The sequence below is a fragment of the Diachasma alloeum genome, unplaced genomic scaffold, assembly GCF_001412515.2.
Source record: "Diachasma alloeum isolate Michigan unplaced genomic scaffold, Dall2.0 Dall_scaffold_00958, whole genome shotgun sequence".
Classification (NCBI taxonomy): Eukaryota; Metazoa; Arthropoda; class Insecta; order Hymenoptera; family Braconidae; genus Diachasma; species Diachasma alloeum.
Genome location: NW_021681075.1, coordinates 24,023 through 45,092, shown reverse-complemented (window position 1 = coordinate 45,092; position 21,070 = coordinate 24,023). Strand labels below are relative to the sequence as shown.

General features: G+C 36.0%; 3 protein-coding genes across 3 annotated transcripts in view; 2 read left to right on the top strand and 1 right to left on the bottom strand.

The window, feature by feature from the left end:
* The window catches only part of LOC107045497, a 33,720-nt gene extending 31,540 nt beyond the window's left edge, over window positions 1-2,180 (top strand). The window contains exons 5-6 of the mRNA XM_015267798.1: window positions 1,441-1,564; window positions 1,654-2,180. Coding sequence (XP_015123284.1) covers window positions 1,441-1,564; window positions 1,654-1,770 — 241 coding nt within the window. The 3' untranslated portion in view covers window positions 1,771-2,180. The remainder of the gene's footprint in view (window positions 1-1,440; window positions 1,565-1,653) is intronic.
* A 4,810-nt stretch (window positions 2,181-6,990) lies between these two features.
* On the bottom strand, window positions 6,991-10,755 carry LOC114841590 (gustatory receptor 68a-like). Its single transcript, XM_029126629.1, has 4 exons — window positions 9,793-10,755; window positions 7,289-7,351; window positions 7,136-7,225; window positions 6,991-7,062 (listed from the first exon to the last, which is right to left on the bottom strand). Exons 1-4 carry the CDS (start codon window positions 10,753-10,755, stop codon window positions 6,991-6,993), a joined length of 1,188 nt encoding a protein of 395 aa, XP_028982462.1.
* A 2,431-nt stretch (window positions 10,756-13,186) lies between these two features.
* Window positions 13,187-14,367, top strand: LOC107045498. Its single transcript, XM_015267800.1, has one exon. The coding sequence runs from the start codon at window positions 13,245-13,247 to the stop codon at window positions 13,923-13,925; it is 681 nt and encodes a 226-aa protein (XP_015123286.1). The 5' UTR covers window positions 13,187-13,244; the 3' UTR covers window positions 13,926-14,367.
* The last annotated feature ends 6,703 nt before the right edge of the window (window positions 14,368-21,070 follow it).

Below are 21,070 nucleotides of genomic sequence, written 5' to 3'. Positions count from 1 at the left end.
TTCACTGTGGGGATTACCATTTCTGCTAACAAAGTTTTAATGCAAACCACCACATGTATCAACAAATGAAGAGACTCCATTGCGTGTAAAGCTGGGTAAAATATATGAAATGTTCATGACTAATTACTGTTTTGGAGTTATTGACCATCGCAAATTAAATCATATTTCATTAGTTCGAATCAAAGATATACTATTTAGGAACCGACGGCCGTGGCTGTGTGGTTAGAGTATGGGATTCGCACGTGAGCGACCCGGGTTCGATACCCGGCTGAGCAGCCAAAATTTGTAACACTCTAATCTCACAATTTCACTGTCGAGCGGGAGTCTCGTTAAGGATGTTTAGCCAAAACCCGCATTATTCACCATAATTTTGATATTGCTTCACATGTCAGGTTCATATTCGAGCCACACGTTAGTAATAATCTTAATCCTTCCATCGGGGCATCCTAATGAGAAATTAATTTCTGAAAATCACTCCTTGTAACATTACGCTTATGGAGGAAACGTGACCGTGTGAACTTTGATTGAAATGCTCCATGGGTTAGACACTCAAGATATTGAAAAAAAACCACAAGCTATTTACTTTAGACTATGGAAAATCTATCGCCGGCGAGAAAAAGTCGGGGACCGGGCCATATAAGCGCGGTATCTTCAATTGATTTTCGAATTCCTCTAAAAAAAATTTGACCGCCATGACGAGTCGAGCAACGCGACAACACCACACAACAGCTGATTGAGGTCAGTAAAGTCGGTGACGACAATTCAGTGCTGGAAGCATATGGATACGTATAACCCACACAAACATCCATCTCACTGTTACGACTCCACCACTAGTCGAAGCGTGCAATGTTGCCCGATCAAAATTCGACTGTTACCACCGTAGTCACAAATCCTCCAGTATTTATGAACTTTTTCTTTAATTATTGTTTTTGAGAACGGAAAAGTACGCCATGTAACTTCTAATTTGATAAGAAAAATAATTTGCAACATGAATTATTTATTCGGTGAAAATGAAATATCAAATATGTATTTTATTCAATTTTAGAAAGACAAATAATGAATAATGTTCAATCGACCGAAATAATCAACTTGACATATCGATTTCAAATAGTATTTTATTGTGCCGAACTATTTGATACTATATTTCTATTTAATTTTCATCCAATCATTCCCAGCCCTAGTAATGGGTCATTTTGTTAAGAAAATTCGATATCGGCAGTGAAGTATATATTCGAGTGATTAACCCTAGATGGGTCATCCTATGAGTGACGACAATTCAGTGCTGGAAGCATATGGATACGTTGACTAGGGTAAACGTGTATTCAAGAATTTAAGATTATGGACCTAAAAATGTCAGACTCACCCCTGGCTTTTATTAGGCCCTCATCTAAAAATGTAAACTTCTTGGATGTCAGGTTATTCATGTGAGTTACATTTCAGTACTGGTAAACATCGCCGATACACAGTTGAAGAGGAGAAAAAGATAATCAACTATCTCATTGGGGAAGACTGCATTCTTCAGGCACGTAAAATGAGTATCTCCCAGAGAATGCAATCTGCAGGGGTAAGTCCATGGCAAATGCAATTTTCATTATTTCATCATATCTTCGAATATGCAATGAATTATAAAATGTATGAATATTACAATTTCAGTTACTTCCAAATCGCACAGTTGGTAGTATCAACTCTCATCTCAAGAAGTTAATCCATAAGATTCGTAAATTTACTGATGACCCTGATGTTATTCAGAAGTTTGAAACGCTGGGTTAAAATATCGTAGTTCAGAATAATAGTAATGAAGAAAGATCGAGAGGAAATAAAAATCAATCTCCAAAGCTCGATAGAAGATATACGTGAAACTATCATTCTTTAGTGAGGCATCAATTTTTTTTCTTCTAGTTTTTCTGTATCATTGTTGCTACATATTTGGATGGATGTAACAATGAACTTTTGTTTCCTGTTAGTATTCGATGATTATTGGATTCCCATTCGAATCTACTTCATCTTATGCGATAAATTAATCATTAAACGTTGTGAAACTATGAATTCGAAATTTTCTACGATTCTCCCATGATGAAAATAATTATGAAACTGTTATAAGATATATAGACAATAAGTCAACTTTTATGTGCTTCATCTTCCTTTTCCATCAGCTGTAATTTTTCAAACTATTCGATGAAATAAAACATACATGTGATTCATTTCCCTATTTTGAACGACTAAAATTCGCATTTTATTGACTCTAAAAGTCCTCACAATATTTATCTCAATGGATTGAGATAAATATTGTTTAAATTGTTTTTGTTGTTGTTGGGGTTTATCGACACATCAATAACTAGGTTGTTAGCGATGGCTCTGGACTCTTTCTTGTTGTTAGGGGCCATTCAAATATTACGTCACACGATTAGACAGGGAGAGAGGTCTATACGAAAGACTGTCTATAGCACTACTATGAGTTCNTTGGTCACCATAGGAGGGAAACGCCGCAGAAGGTCGATTTTTTTTTCTTATACCATTGACTGGCTGAGCGGAAAAATCCTAAAAAATAGANATTGAAGTGTCAGCCAGCGCTGCCGTATAGTAGCTCAGGTACTAAAGATGACGTCAGTGCGCATGCGCGCCGCCGTGGGGGCCAGGTGCTCGGAAAATTGCCGTGGAAACATTCTCCGTCCCATGCGTCATTATGACTCAGTCATAATCCCCAAGTCCGCTGGACACGTCGGTTGTTTGTTGAGCGGTCTCCAAGGAAATTCTTTTTTGTTGATAAGNTTAAACGCGCCCGGGCAGTATAGAGTGAATTCGGCAAAGCTCGGGCCTAAATAACATGGCGGCGATTCCCTGCGGAGATGACCAAAGTCGCAGGTTTTCATGTGGTGACCAAACTAGGGTTAAATTGATATTTGCCATACATTGAAGATCGATTAAATATAATATATATAGAAACGAAGAATTAGTGCGAAAAACAATCTTACTGTCCGTTTACCGCGCTAACAGTTAAATATTGAAAATAGTCCAGTACAGANGAAGGAGAAGAACAAAGATTTATCTTTTCATCGGTAAGTATATAACAATAACTACTCAATTTCGTGTCGTATTCAAAAATAATAATTACATTTATACATAAGTACCCACGTTTATATTTACGTTATAATTAATTAACTGTTTTTATACAAAAAATTATAAAAAATTTTAATTTTAATTTTAAATTTAATTTAATTTTAAAATTTTAATTAAAAAATTTTATAAAAAATTCATACACAATCAGCATCATTCAAATTACATTTTTCAATATATTATTTCCTTTTCAAACATCTCCGTTTTATAAATAAATAATGGATATTGTTTAAAAAACCGTCATTCATGTTGTATCATGTGTCAAAAATTTCTTGATTTTTGTTTCATATTTTGAGTCAAAAATTCCGATTTCAATCTTTCTTTACAACAATGTTATGGTTACTTTGACATAACAGTGGGTTAAATCCTGATTTTTCAAAATTGATTTTTTGAAAAAACTAAAACGTCAATTAAATCTAGCAAAAAATTACGATTAAAAAAATCTAATAACATTCTTTGGCGATTCTTTGTAGTTTTTAAAAATTCAATTTTTTCTATTATTAACGATTATACAATTCATTAATAATACAATATTAATAACAATTGTACTAATTTCGACATTCCTCCATGCTTCGGCTTCCTTTCGCGTTTATAGACAATGTCAGTTTTCACTGATTATTAACAAAAGTTCGTCTGTTATTCTGAATGTCCTACACGGTAAAATACCCTATAATATTTCCCAATGCTCTCGGTAAATTTACCACTGCCCCACTACCTGCAGCTGACACGGACATGCGCACTAGAGACAATCTTAGTTCGCTGACTACTATCCGGAGGCGCTGCGTACCTCTCTAATAAATTCACTGCCTGCCATAGGGATCGGCTATCCAGTTATATAGAGATCAGTGATGAGTTCTCATAGTCGCAGACTATTAACCCTAGTTTGGTCACCATAGGAGGGAAACGCCGCAGAAGGTCGATTTTTTTTTCTTATACCATTGACTGGCTGAGCGGAAAAATCCTAAAAAATAGAAATGCGTCAATTCAAGTGTCTAGAAAATTATAATATTTTTTAAAATTATTTATATCCACAATTCCTGAAGAAAAAAAAATATTTCTAACAAACCGGCAATTTTTTCCCATGTTAAATGAAATTGCCCGTTGTGCGTCGTTGCCGAAGTCTCGTTAAACGCGCCCGGGCAGTATAGAGTGAATTCGGCAAAGCTCGGGCCTAAATAACATGGCGGCGATTCCCTGCGGAGATGACCAAAGTCGCAGGTTTTCATGTGGTGACCAAACTAGGGTTAAATTGATATTTGCCATACATTGAAGATCGATTAAATATAATATATATAGAAACGAAGAATTAGTGCGAAAAACAATCTTACTGTCCGTTTACCGCGCTAACAGTTAAATATTGAAAATAGTCCAGTACAGAGATAGCCAAATTCATAATATTTAATTACCGTTAAATATTGTAGCCATCAATTAGTTAACATCACTCTTAAATTTTTTGAATACTTAAGTATCATCAATTCAAATATTCAAATTTTTAACTATTTTATCAATCAATAATTGAGGTAGGAACATTGGCAATTATTTGCGTAATAGAAAATCCCCTTTTAAAAAATTTGAATTATGCACTTAGTAGTAAATTTACAGTTCCATATTGACAAATTTTAATTCATTATTATTCGAAAAAATCAGATTATTAATATTATATTATTTGAAAAATTCGGTCAACATATTTTAAACCTTTGTGACGTATTGGGATCGACCAATGCGTCGATTTAGTAATTAATAATATGAAAGGATCATATTACCACTGGATGAGAGGAGAGAGAAACAGGATTTCTCCATCCTACCATCCAGACATTAGTCAGCTATACCATGGTGTCTTTTGGACACCATGGTCAGCAGTCACACGGTTTTCGCAAGTCCAGTTCAAGTGAACCGAACTGTTTGACTGTATTAGTCGGTGTCAGTGATGACACAAAACAGTTTTAGTGGAGAAAAACCGTGAGACTGCTTAGCTCAGCAAACGGAGAATTTGACGAGTTTGGAGGAGCTCTCTGGATTCACCAGAGAGCAGAGCACGATCAACAGCGAAACAGAAAGGATCTGTTAAAGCTCAGGCTTCCAGCCATACAAGACAACAACGAGTCAGAGTCTCAGTCGAGTCAAATCAATATTATAGAACCGCGTTATACCGACCCCACTACCGTGCATNGTTTCATATTTTGAGTCAAAAATTCCGATTTCAATCTTTCTTTACAACAATGTTATGGTTNTTACCTACATCTAGTACGGTGGATTTAGTATCGTTAATCCTTCCTCTATCCTTGTTCGAACATCCCTCCGAGTGAGCGAACTCCCCGTGAGCTCACCGCCGAAACTAGCCGGTCAACATAGGGTACGACGGCCCTAGGAAAGAAAACCTTATTTCTATTTGTGACTAATTCCAGGGACTAGTCACATGTTAGATCACCCAGGATTAATGCGGTGGGTCATCTAACTCATAACGTCACACCTTCATTAAACAAAAATAATTTGTAATAGTTATTCATCACATTTTTTGAAAAAAATTTTACAAGAACAAAACTATAAAAAGTTAGGTATACATATATTTTTTGCTTACAGAAAAAAACATGTTCACGCGCGTATATGAGCGACATACTTCAACACCGCCACAATGTCTTCTTGGCAGAATAACCAAGAACACACGATAAGTGACACTTGATGTCTAACACATGCAATACATTATACATCTTATGAAAACACCTGGATTTATTTACGAATCATGAACTTAAACAAGTAGGTAATTCTGCAGGCTCATTTTACGCATCTTGATTGATACATTTCATGTATTCACCGAATTATATTGCACATAATTCACGAACACATCCAATGATAATTTTGATTGTTTAAGAAAAAGGTAAAATAATTGAATTTAATTATTATAGAAATCGAATTTTCGTTTTCACACATTTGAAAGTAATTAAAAGAACTTCATAATAAACACAATTGAACTCAATTTATTCCGTTTATGCAACCGTTATCGCAAAATCAATTTTTTGTTTCAATCAGTAATTACTCGAAAACTTTGTTTTTTAACCCCTCACGTACGGGCTCCATACGATGTATGGAGGCACGAACTTGTCCTATCGGCCGGTGTCCATACATCGATGGACCCTTTCCGTCAACAGTAAAAAATTATTTTCTCGAATTCTAAGACACATATTGACATTTGGAAAAAAAATTTGGAAAGTCAATAAAATTGTTTGTGCAGTGAGTTCATTGATTTTTTTTTCTTAATGCATTTTTTATATATTTTGTTTATATCAACAAAAGTCGTGGATGAAAATACTATTTTGCTCCGATTTAATCGTATTCAATCATCTCGTTTGTCGAGAAAATTTTACTTTTAATTTTACTTTTAATTTCATTTTTAATTTTGGAATTTTTGCTGAAAATACTTTGATGACCTTTCTATCGAATGGCACAAGTTAAATTTCAATTCATTGAATAATGAATAATTCAATTCATTGAAAAATCGTCCTGGAGGATAAATCGGTGTGACTTGAATGCGGAAAAAACAGAATTCTCAGGGCGTTTATTTCAAATTTCAATTCATCCAATGCATTTTATTTCAAGTTTTGTCGATCACCTGTTTTCGAGTTATTGCTGATTAAACAATGGAATTGGCACGTCGTCGTAAGCCTCCCGGCCGTTGGGACACGATGCGTTCTAGGGACCCCGTACGTGAGGGGTTAATCTGAAATTTTCTTTGCCTACGACAGAAATGGATATTCTAGCTTTATTGATTCATTCTTACTCAGGCATGGTAGATAATATTCCTTCATTTTCACAACACTCACCTAATTTCATCGTATGTCGTACGTATCTTTTAAAACACAATACGTCAAAACTTCTATTCTATTCAGTTGCAGCATCCGCCGGTTGGAATTGCAGGAGAATAATCAGATACGTAACAACCATTCCAAATATCTTCACCAACAGAAATATCACATTGATTTGAGGCAAATAGAATCAATTCATATGATTAACAAATTCTTTTTACCGAATGCAATAAAGTACAATCCAACGAGAAAAATCCAAATGCAGTGAATGCAACTTTCGTATGCAACAGTTCAAGAGCGAAATCGTTCAACTGTAACAAAAAAATGTTCACAAATATTCATCTTCAACATAATTTAAAATATACCTCAGAAACAATTTCTTTATTCACAAAATTCGTTTGTCTGATGTCATAGATGACGTTCGTTGTCTTACTCACCTGAAAATAAAACAATCATCAACAACAAAACAACAATCAATAAGCATGTTTTAAACATTGCTTATTTATGAAGTAATTATGAAATAGTAATTTTCGTCACAAGGCCTGAAATAATATTTTCGTGTCACGGGACCTGAAAAACCCCATTTTCAAATTGGCGTTTTGCAGGTCCCTCGACACGAAATAGTACATTACATGCCCGAGCCTTGGAAAACAGATCACCGTCCCCCACGCGCAAGATTGCCTTCCGAGCCGAAGGCGAGCACATGGGGGAGGGTGATATGTTTTCCATGGCGAGGTGTGTATATTAATTTTCGTGTCGTGCTGACCTTCACTTTTCCCAGTCCGGGGATTGGTATTGACCCTTCCCCGAACTGGCAAAAGTGATAGTCACTGCGGAAAAATGTCGTTCGGGAGTCGCAGGAGTTTTCGACGAGTGTAATTGGCACGCCGAGCTGAAAGCGAGTTTTCGACTCGTCTAAAACCCCAGTAACACTCGACGCGAAATATACCATTTCCACTACGGCGGGCGCAAAGTACACATTTCCTATCATTATCTAACTTTGCGCCTACGCCGGAATGGAAAATAACGTCCTGACCACGGGAGGTAAAATTAAGGACCCTTACCCACGTGCACATTACTCCTTTATTTTTGCCCCTAGGTAGGGAATATACTATTTTGACACTGCTGCTACATTCACCTCGTTCCGAAAAGTGCCGTTTCGTTTATTTGTAAACGAAAAAGGTACAGTTCGGCCACTCGCTGAATGTAACATCGCTGTCTAACAATATTGTTTGACACATGTAAAACGGGAATTTTCAGCTCGTGTAATTGGCAACTTCACACTCGTAACAATTCCATCTTACTAGTATCGAAATATACTATTTTGGCCGAGGGGCGAACCAAATTTTATATCGGTCGGCCCGAAAGCCGCGGTTTTTCAGGCCGAGTGACATACAATATAGTTCAACACATATTCAACAGGGATTTTTCTGCACGTGTGATTGGTAGCACTCGGCTTCGTCTGGGGCCTCCAACTTCACACTCTTGAAAAACCCGTCGCACTTATATCGAAATATACTAATTTGGGATACAAAAAGTTCAATACGTAAAAATTTTCTCAATTATATAATTTCATTGATTTTATAAAAATTATCAAAAAAATATGCCTCGGAAGGAGATAATGGCATCACATCTCCGGACACTTCGTAGTTGTTTGACTACGAGGTCCTCTCGGATCCCAGCAAACAGTATGTCGACAATTTATTGACAAATTGCCGGTGTCCTGTTAAATTTTAGATGGCACTGGCAAATATTGTTTTCTGGGATGCGCTACCTCCGCTCCAGTGACGAAAATAAAATGAGATTGATTATCGGGGATGATAATTTTTGTATTCATGACATTGTTCAGAAAAATGGTTTCATTGGTACTAAATTCACATAATGTCATTTCACTTGATTTAGTGCGGCTCGAGCGTAGCTATTTATATTGATAAAAGTGGTAATTTTTATAAGATATCCCCACGCTATTGTGAGTGAACCAAAATATTTTTCTTAGCTAAACATATGCCTCACTCGATCCAGCTGCGGCTGAAATAGATGAGAGATCTTTATTCTGTTGTATAATGATACGAATTATAATCCAAATACAGTAAGCCATTTTAAAAAAGTGCTCAGCTGCGGGGATAGAATTCTCTGAACTAGCAGTTATAATACTATTAATAATATTATTATATTAAAGTGCAAGAGCACCTCAGTTGGAAAGACACAGGTTTGTATTATGATTTATCCCATTTTCCAACTGAGAAAACACCCGTGTTCTAATTGAGCCGCAGCCCAATAAAGTAAGGTACATTTTTAGCAGTGATGCCGCGAGACGAGACGAAACGAGAAACTGCATCTTCTCATCTCGTGTCATGTCGAAATACGAGAGCAATTTCTTCTCTCGTTCTCGACTGGCTTTTCTCGTCTTGTCTCGTTTCATCATGTCTCTCGTCTCGTTTGTCTCGTCTCGTTTCTCTCGCATTTTGCGACATCACTAATTTTTAGCTAAGGATCATATTTTTTTGTTCAGTCATAAAAGCGTGGAAATGTCTCAAATAATCCCCGCTCGAGCCGCGTTAATTTCGCAAGACGCGAAATCGTTGAGATTTTACGGGTGAGTTTCGGAATCAACTACCGTAGCTGCAGTAAAGCAAGATTAGATAGGGTTGCAATACTGCTACTGCTACTACGTCGATTGCGAAACGCACCCTACCATTGACGGACCAAAGTTGTGACGTCATTATAAGTCATCTGGACATTTAAAATAAATTCTGTTGCAATCATTTTTTAAATTAAAAAAAGAAACAATTTGCAAAGTTTGTTCTTCAATCCAGACATAGTTTGGCATAAATGATCGAATTAAAAAATGTTATGAAATCCCAAAAATTATCCTCACCTCTTTATTAAATCTCTTGACGCTCTCACTCAGTACTACAATCGGATAACTATACATCATAATCCAGAAGCAATCACTCATTGAGTCTGGACACCCAGAATTTTTTCTATGCAGCGCATTAATTATGATGAAATAAATAGAAGTGATAGAGTTACAACAGAAATTAAAAATCACCAACAAAACTGGAAATGAATAAAAATCGGCAACATCACAGGCGATTTTGTAAACCGAGTGACGCATGTTCCGAATCAGCGCAAAGTTGTCAATAACTGATCGATTATTCGTGATATTTCTCTCGAGAGATGAAACTCCTGGTGACTCAATCGTGTATTTAACGGCTGCAGAAAGACCTTCATTGAGACATCTGAATCTCTCTTTGAGAATATTAATAATCAGACTGTACTGCAGCAGAAGGCAGCTGAGAACGGCCGCAGGCAATATGATGGAGAAAAAGATAAAAAATCTCCATCCGACTAGACAAATAACAAAACTTATTATCCACATGATTATAAATGTCATCGTCACCACGGAATAATGAAGGTTTCTGAAGGTTTCTTTATTAAAAACAAATAAATCAGCCTGAAACTGCTCGTCAACTTCGCTCAGCCGATTTCCAATCTCTACAATTTGCTTTTGATAGATGCAATAAATTCCGGTTAAAATAATAACAAATGCGTTTCCCATTGCTGACATTGTCAGGTCTATAGTTATTATGATTTTTGAATAGTTGATGTCGTAGTCTTTAGCCACTTTTGGAACTATAGCAATTATTACTCCGGAGAATATGATGATCCACGAAATATTGTAAACGCATCCCAGTCTTGAATAAGATAACTTGAAGGCGTAGCGAAATTTCTTCGAGGGGATGGCTTCGGTAAAGAGTTTACAAGGCGCTAATCCCAGGAGGAGAGAGATTACGCGCAACACTTTAAATATGATCACATTAATTTGCATGTTTTTCATTCATTGATGAACGTCGACTGACGGTTTTTGTGAAGGTGGGAAAATATCGCGTGGTAAGGCGCAATTCTCCTGATGAGTTTCATCGATTTTTTCATGAAAGGCTGCAAATATTTGTCTACCGAGTGGCGACACGTGAAATATCTTCAAATTGTCAGTGGATACTGACGATGTTCAATCGAAACAAGCATTAAATAATGTATTCATTTATTGTATACTTTATAATAGAAAATTATTTTGGTGTTTTTTTGCGGAAATACTCCGGAATTTCTCAGGGAATGGTATTTTAGATTTTTCCCAAGAGCTCATTTTATCAAGATGATTGAATATTCAACGAGACCTGAAGCATTTGACCGTTCAATGTTTTATGACTTCATTACCGTAGTTTTTTTTTCATTAGCTTAATGGGCGTTTTATATCTTTCCATTAAAATCAATACAGGAAGATGTTATGCCAAACCTGTCGATGTTAATTTATTGTCTCTAATTGTGTAACAAGCAATTTTTGACAGACAATATTGGTTATCAAATAAACTAGATTTATCTTCAAGCCTTGAAAATGGCCTGCAAACATATTGATTGTTTTTTACTTCCGAATAGAAGCATTGTAATCGTTCGAATTTAAGTTTTGGATTTTTTGTGTTATATCGACCCATTATGATCCAAAAAGTCCGAAAATGCAATTTCTCGCTAATGAATCGATGGAATTGAATCATTTTTTTTCTTAAATGATAGTATTGCTAAGCCCTATCCATCGCCATTAATGAAAATTAAATTCATTGATTCATTTTTTTAATTTTCGATTTTTTTTTTAATTTAGGTGCAACACGATAACTAAAAGAAAATGTTCGAAATTCATTGAATGACGGTTAAAAAAATTTATTGGGATGTCCTTTAGATCGAGTTCGAAGATGAAAGCGATAGCAATAATCGTTATTTTGATTTCTGTGAAATTTTTCCAAAATTTCGTATTTTTCAAAAATCAGAATTCCGCAGATATCTCTGGATAGTGCGCTTCAAATGAATTCAATCATAGTCTAATATGTTTATTTCAATGCGACTATGACGAATTTAAAAGGTGGTTACAATAACTGTCTCGGTTAACTTCTAAATTTCGAATTTTTCATGAATTACCCTGAAAGTTAGCCCTCTGATGGTTCCTTGAAATGTGATATGTAGATAAAAGGATGATAATATCAGCCTATAAAGGAACAAAGGGATGAGAGGAGTAATGTAAACGAATAAAAGAAGAACAATCTGTTGCATTTAAGAAAGGGATAATAAAAATAATAATAATGATCAAATTTCATTAAGTGGAAAATCTAAAACAATGAGTTGGAAAGAAATTAGGGTGACCAGGCCAATTGCTGGACGATTAAAGGAAATTCGAGTTTCTAAAATAAAGGATCTAAAATAAAAGAATCATCTAAATGGGAATATGATGGCTTCCATACCTTCAAGAATGTTTTAATTAGCAGAAAAAAAAAGTTTAGAGTGAAAATGACAAAACAAAGAATAATTAAATTGAGAAATAGTTGAATGTAGCCGCAACCCCCAATTTCTGGACGACTGGCTCATATTTTTTTTTATTAAATGTTTATCAACAGAAGAAAATAATTGATCACATGATTATACACAAGTGATATTATGGAGAGGTGAAATAATCAATACAAATTTCATTTTATTTGTGGACTATTCAATGCAAGTTGAAAGCGTCCAGAAACTAACCCCCGTCCAGAAATTGACCTGTTTACCCTAATTCAATTCAAGAAAATAAAATAGGCTATGAATAATATAGAATGGAAACAAATAAGCAAAAAGACCATTCGGAAGCATATTGCTAAGTTATTAGCAAAAATAACTATACTATATGCAATACAGGAACAATTTCCCACTTGTTTGTGTTAGGGTAATTAAATATGGCCTAAAAACGCCGAATATGCGATTTTTAAGGAAACGGAACCCCTTTGTCTGTATGAACTTTTAGAATTGTGTTTTCTCCTTCAATTATTAATTTTTATCTATGAAACTACTTTATTGACTCGATCATTGCATTGTTGAGTCAATGAAGTAGTTTCATAAATATAAAATAATAATTGCAGGAGAAAACACAATTCTAAAAATTCAAATAGACACAGGGGTTCCATTTCAACTTAAATGGTGTCTATATGTATGTATGTCCAGAGATTATAAGGAATCTCTGGTATGTCAACTGAGAAAATACGAAAATCGTGGTCAATTGACTGAGGTCAACGGCACCCACCTATCAACTCTTATTGCCAGTCGACAACGTAGCAGACTGGGTTTTGCATCTCTATTTTTTTGTAGTCCACGATCTAATTAACTTCTCCTATATTTCCACCAGATGGCCATCCTTCCCATTTCCATCAATTCCACATGCCCCTCATGCAACCGCATATTCATCCCCGAAACCACCCAAAAATTGTGCAATCCTCGGTATCGTTTCCAAAACCGTGAAAATCCATTTAAAAAATGGCAAGTAACGTGGCTCGAGGTGCAGTCGCCCAGGGCTCATCGACCTCCACATCCGGGGGTCCAAATCCCGCCGAGACAACCTTCCCCTACGACATCAGCATCGACTTGAAGATCGACATTCCAACCTCTGAGTGTGATTCCGACAAAACGATGGCCGCAGCCAGCATCACACTCTTAGGGGACGTCTTCACGAGATGCCCCGAGTGGAGTTTCCTCGCCACCCCGATGTTGAGGGCCCTCGACGAAGTCCTCTTCTCGACTGAACACAAATGGGAGCCCTCGAACGATCGCCTCGTCTTCAAGAAAGACATTCGCATCAAGGGAAACCTTGTCAACATCAAGGACAAACCGACAGAAACGAGTCCCACCTTCGACAAGTTGTCGTACAACGGTTGTGTCCATTCGTCAAAGGTATTACTGGACTACAAGATTGAGTTTCATTTTCTCGCTGGATTACTCTCGGCCCAAAGGGTTTACGAGGCACACGAATGGAGGAGGAATGACACGTCTCAGGATGATGACTCTCGGTCCAGTAAACTTCGTGAGATTCTCAATCATCATCGGGGGAGGGGATCTTTGAATCATGAGTACACCTGGAAGGAGGCTTTTTTCTTCGAGGGAAATATCAAGGAAGGCAAGAAGAATGGGATCAAACGCAAGCACCAGGATGATGAGTAGATTCCCTTCTCGATGGCAGCATTTTTTTTAGCTCTCGTTGTCCTTCTGACAATTCGCGACCGCAACGTAGATGTGGGAGCCATCAAGTGGTCTCTCCACTAACTACTCTTGGCGGGAATCCAATGAGATCAAAGAGAATCCAATGATCTCATTGGTTGAGCTCCATCATTGGTTCCGTCCGAGGGATCTCCTTGGTTGCCGCCCAAGAGTAGTTAGTTTAGAGACCACTTGGTGGCGCCCATATCTACGTCGCGATCGCGAATTGATCAAACGTTTTTGATCGTTCACTATTAGTTATTGATGATTGATAATAATTCATCAAACATTATTGATTAATTACGACAGTTAATTATTGATAATCAATTATTGGTTCATGATTGATCGTTGATAATAAATTATTATTGATTATTTTTCCAACCCAAATATCGGGCAATATAATTGGCCCATTCGACATCATGTGGTACAAGCTACAGGGTTTTCAACTGATAATTTTTTGATAATTTTCTCTGGTAGTTGCTATATAAAAAACAAAACATCATGCAGTCGAATTAACCCCTCGTCAAACTGACAGATTGAATTCAATTGTGTCGTGTTAATTATACAATTTTCGTTTCTCAGTTGTGAGTTTCGTCACATGGTCCAATTATATTGCCCGACATTTGGATTGAAAAAATAATCCCCCGAATACCACACGAGCTTCAAAATTAATCAGGTATTTTCCTCAAAATTCCCTGCATACAAACGAAGTCGTCAAGTTTTTCAGAACAAATCACTCGTGCTTCGCACTCGTGATTTTTTAACCTGGAAAACTTGACTCCTTCGTTTGTTTGCAACGAACCTATCGGAAAATACCCGATAATTTTGAAGCTCTTGTGATATTACAAGTGATTAATAATAATTGATCAAACAGTATTGATTAATTATGGCATTTGATTATCAATGATTAGTTATTGATACTTTATGATTGATCGCTCATAATTCATTATTGATCATAACAATTGACCAAAAGTTGTATGTTGATTCGTATATGAGGGAAAAAAATGAGTTTAATTAAATGAATTACTAAAGTCTGAATACAAACATTGTTTATTCTCATGTTTACTTCAAATATTTTGTACTTCGGTGGCTATAACAGTTGATCATTCGTAATTTCTTATTGTTGATTAACGTGTACATGATATTGAGGTGGTTACGGAAATACTTTCGAATACTTCGAGTTAAACATTGATAATTGATTGTGATAATTGATTATTGATGATTAATAAATGATAACTCATCATTAATAGTTTATAATTGATTACTATCAATAATTACGTTGATTGGCACAAAAGAAAAAGGGAAATATGAGGAGTTCAATGAAATGCCAGCATCACAGTTCCCAGTTACTATCCTCCATATAGCACCATTTTTTCTCTTATGTTTATTTTGAATTTTTCATGGCCTTTTCATTATAACAATTCATCAAACGTTATTTATTAATTGAGTAATAATAGTTTCTAACTAATCGTTCATAATTAATCATTGACAACTAACAACAATTGACTAAAAGTTACATGTTGATTCATACTTGATATTAAAAGTGTGATTGAAAGATATTTTTGTAATACTCAAGGTAAAATACTTCATCGACGTCTTCAATTCATAAAGTTCTTTTATATTTTTTAATATGCCTAATATCGTTTTTGGTCACGATATATTGTAATTTCAATATTTACTATGTGCCTTTCGTAAGTGGTGTTCAATTATTGAAAGTTATCAAGTCCTTCAGGGATCAAAAAAATTTTAACTGATAAATTCTCAGTTTATTGTGCTATGTTAAGGCCTTTGACATTAAAAACATGATATATTTAGATTACACATGATAATCGTTTTTCAAACTCTTGAAAATACATAATCATTTTAGATTTGTTAATTTCGTGTTGAAAAAATTACTATTTAAGGATAAAAGTTAAGCATGTTTAGTCTATCAAGTGGACAACTCAGTTGAAAAAAAAATAAAATTGACTAAATAAATCATTCATGTTACAAATTATTTTTCTCATCAAATTAGAAGTATTATGGCGTACTTTTCCGGTCTCAAAAACAATAATTAGAGAAAATATTTTTCATAATGGAGGACTTGTGACTGCGGTGGTAACAGTCAAATTTTAATCGGGTGACATCGCACGCTTCGGCTAGTAGTGGGGTTGTAACAATGAGATGAATGTTTGTGTGTATTATATATGTCCATATGTTTTTTAGGGCTTGAATTCTTCGCGTTGTGTGGGTATATTTTTATAGAGAGAAATTAGAGTTGGAAGAGATATTAACAGGGTTGCGCGTTCCAGACAGTTCTAAGGTTTTTTACATTATACGTAAAATACCCGTATTATATGTCGAAAATGTATAAAATGTAATATACAGTTTTTGACTTATTGGAGATTCTGAATACACGTAAAATACCTGTACAACACGTCAAAAATGTGTAAAATGTATTAAACTGTATTTTAGGTATTTGGACGACTGCATGATCCAGAGTATCTGATGACGATCGAACCTCAAGAGTTACAAGAGCTAAGTACAAGAGTCAAGTTTAAAAGCCAACCAGAAAGACCAAGTAGGTCACAAGAATCAGATGAGTCATCGGGGTCAAACATTAGAAGGGACAAAAGAGTCACAAGGGGATAGTCAAATTTCACGAGAGTCAAACGACGCGAGGGTCGCAAGGCGATGATCAAATTTCATAAGGGCCACGAGGGTTACAACGGGACGATCAAATTTCGCAGGGGTCAAAAGTCACAAGGGTTACAAGAGAACGATCAAAGTTCACGAGAGTCAAACAACACAAGAGTTACAAAGGAATGAATGGTCAAATTTCAGGAAGGTCAAACCTCATGAGAGTCAAAGGTCACGAGGGTCACAAGGAAATGGTCAAATTTCACGAGAGTTAAACATCGCAAGGGTCACAAGGGGATAATCAAATTTCACGAGAATCAAACGTCAGGAGGGTCACAAAGGGATCGCCAAACTTTCAACTTTTAAGGGCCCGAAATGATTGTGGACAATTCAATAAATCTGAATAATTAACACCATTATCCTTCTTACAATTGAGAGTCTGAGATTGTTCCATGTAACTTGTAAGGATCNAATTCTCTAGAAAACTGGAGGATTCCCCCGAATTTATTAGAAAATCGATGGATTTCATCGAATTTCCTAGATAACCGTAGAATTCTTCCGAACTTATGATNAGGCCCGGTTGGATGGATTTTTGCCCGACATGTCCCTAGAAAATTCCCCAGAAAATTGTAAAGAAAAAACCATTTTTCGTTTCCACTATTTACGACCATATGGTTACATAAAAAAATCTGATTTTTTTTTTGAAAAAACAGATAATTTATTGCCTCTTAACGGAAATGGTGCCTTGAAGGGGGAAATAGGTTTTTATATTTTTAATATTGACTAGAAAATAACGCAAAATAAACACCACCATCTCCCCTAGTCACACCACACTCGCGTGACACCCTGTCAATATGGCGACGGTAAATATCCAAAATTATAAACACTTATTCCAATTTTCACACACACTAGACACTCTCGCGAACTAATTCTCGTTAAAAGAACTACTTTTGACTATTTTTCGGGAGTTGTCCCGAAGGGATTAGACGCCGCTAACTCTCACAATCAGTGGAATCGGAATTGAGGCGATCAGCTGTCGCCATACTGTCTCGCTCAGTTGTAGGAAAATGTGCCAGATGGCGCCACTGAACCCCCCGAAACTCGACGTATGGAAATGAGAATTGTCGAGCCGATAGCTCAGGGGTGTAACCCAATGAGGGCCCACGGGTACCAAGCATTCCTGCATCTCACTCCCACTCGTGGAAATGGAACAACACACTGTATTGCACTTTCCTACAACCATAACAATAATAATAATAACACTAATAATAATAATAATAATTATAATTATAATGATAATTGACAAAAACAACAAAACAAGTGAAACTCACCGTGTTTGCGCTAAATTTCGGGAAAAGCTACAATATAGAAAATTTTTGAGAAAATTCGCCGATTCTCTAATCAAAAATCCGATTTTCAAAAACAAAAAATCTAACTCTCAATTCACAAAAACTCTCAATTCGCAAGTTGAGAGTTGAATTTTTGATTCTCAATAATCTCTCAATCTACTCTCAACTTTTTTTTAGAGTTGAAAATTGGATTATTGATTCTGAATAATCTCGCAATCTAATCTCCAGTTTTTCTGAGAGTTGAGAACTGGATTTTTTTTTTTTTGACAATGGGATTTTTGATTCTCAATTATCTCTCAATTTATTTTCAGATTTGCATTTTGGAAATTGAATTTTTGATCATCAATTGCCTTTCAATTTACACTCAACTTTTCCACAGAGTTGAGAATTCTTTTTTTTTTTTAAATAAGATGCAGACAGAGCTGCGAATGCATTACATGACCTGTCATTGACGGTCATATGACGAGACGTTTTCCACAACTGTCGCAATTTCCCCACCCTTTTATGACCGTCACAATTGGTCAAGAAAAAATGACAGTCATTTTTTATCTATACAGATGCGAGCTCATTGTTTTACTATCAATTTTTCTTTGAATTCATTTTGCGTTAGCCTAATGTGCATTTTTAAATCAAAATTACGGTCATTTTCCATCTATCTAGAGATGAAGCTATGTTATTTATGACAATCACAAATTAGAAATGAGTTTGACCGTCATTATGTATCCATATAGATGGTTTGACAACAATTTGCTTACAAATTATTTGTGGCGATCATTTGTGGTTACGAAATTCGTGCGTCACATGACCGTCCTTTTTTGGTCACATGACGCGATCTCAAAAATGACTGTCATTTTGCATCTCTAATTCAGAATCATTGAGAATCAACAATGCTATTTTCAAAAACAAAACAATCAAATTCTCAGTTCTCAAAAACGTTGAAAGTAGATTGAGAGATAATTGAAAATCAAAAATTCTTTTTTCAAACGCAAACCGGAGAATTTTTTCAAAGTTTTCAGAAAACTGGATAATTTTCTCCAATTTTTTATAAAAACGCAGAATTTTCGCAAATTCTTTAATAAACTGGAGAATTTTCTCGAAAAACGGAGAAGTTTGTCGAATTCTCTAGAAAACTGGAGGATTCCCCCGAATTTATTAGAAAATCGATGAATTTCATCGAATTTCCTAGATAACCGTAGAATTCTTCCGAACTTATGAGAAAATCGGCGAACCTCATGCAATTTAGTAGAAAATCGGAGAATTACCTTGAATTTTCTTGAATTTTTTTAGAAAATCGTAGAATTTTCTAGAACGTTCCCAAAAACTCAATAATTTTCTCGATTTTGTTTACAAAACTGGAACATTAATTCAAAGTTTTTAGAAAACTGGAGAATTTTTTCGATTTTTTTTTTAAATCGACGGAATTTCTCGAAAACCGGAGAATTTTCTGGAACGCTCTCAGAAACTTGGCTCTTCCGGACCAAGTTGAGAGTTGGACTCTGGATAATTTCTGGTTTTTGAGAGAAAATTCAGGGTTATTTGAAAGTTGAAGTGACGAGGCGTAAAATGCATTCTATGCCAGTCGCCCTCTTTACTATCAACTTTACTATCGGGATTGAAAATTTGATTTTTGAATTTTGATTCTCAAGTATCTCTGAATGTACCCTCAACTTTTTTGAGAGTTGAGAGTTGGATTTTTGATTCTCAATTGTCTTTCAATCTACTCTCAGTGAATTGAGAGTTAATTGAAAATCAAGAATCCAACTCTCAATTTTTTTGAAACTATTGAGAACTCATTGAGAATCAAAAATCCTATTTTCAGTAGTAATACCACTAGTGCTTCAAAATATCCGATTAATTTTGGAGCACGAGTGGTATTTGACGGATTATTTTTCTACTCGGATTTCGGCCAAGCAGAGGGCAGTGAACAGCACCCGGATACATTTACACAGTCATACATTTATAACGCACTTTTTTGTTTATCTGTCAGACAGAATATTAAACGTGAAATGCGATGAAAGATCAGAAACATTTGAAAAGCTACTAGTGAATTTCCTTCGGAATTATTTTTACACATTTCCGAAATAAAACTGTTTGACAGCCTCAAATACTGCGCTCTGATTGGCTGAAATCCGAGTGAGAAAAATAATCAGTAGTAATACCACGAGACCTCCAAAATTATCGGATATTTTTGCAGATTAAAATCCCGAGCGCGCAGCGCCAGGGATGAAAAAATTCACGGATGAAAAAATTCAACCCACGGTTACTCGTTCAATGAGCGCGACGCCGCCCGTTTTTGTCTATTTATGGTTTTGTTTTTCTTGACGTTTACATATTCTTAAAAATTAGAGTTCCTAGTTCAATCTTTTTATTGAGCGTTGGCATTGTCTGTTTTTTTCTCCAAAAATTTGTTTAGCTACAAAAAAAAGACAAGTCGAACGGACAGAAAAGCGCGCCGCGCCGCTCCGCCCGGTGCGAGTGAATCTCTGTCGACCACTTGAGCGAGCTACATTTACTTCTTCATTCACTGTCACATTTGAAAGACGCACGCAAAGAGGATAGACCTGATTAGAGGCCCGGATCGGGGGGTTTGACTGACTCCAAAAATGTTAGTTGGTACCCCACGGGAAAGGCGGCGTCCCGGTCGAATTGTCAGTAAATGTGTCGGGTGCGTGAGTAACTCGGCAGTAGCAGTCCTGCTGTGACAGGGACAGGTTCGGAGGGGAATTTTTGTCCTCCTTGTACTCAATGTTTACTTTATGTTTTTCAGTTGATTTATTCGCCGACTAATTAATATTAAGGGATGAAACAAAGACTGTTCAATGGAGAATTAAATTCCCCATCCATCAACCCCCGTTACATCCCTTAATCTCTGCAATCAAAAAATTAATATTGCGACGAAAGTCACGGCGCTATAAGAAATTCAATGGTTTTCTGGCGCAGAGCGCTTCCCCATTAATTCGCCCGCTAATTAAAAAATGGTCTCTTTAAAAATTAAATTCCCCACCCAACAATTCCCATTTCATCCCTTAATCTCTGTAATAAAAACATTAATATTGCGACGAAAGTCGCGGCGCTATGAAAAACTCAATGGTTTCTCGGCGCAGTGACTCCCGACAACTCGCCCGCTAATTAAAAAATCGT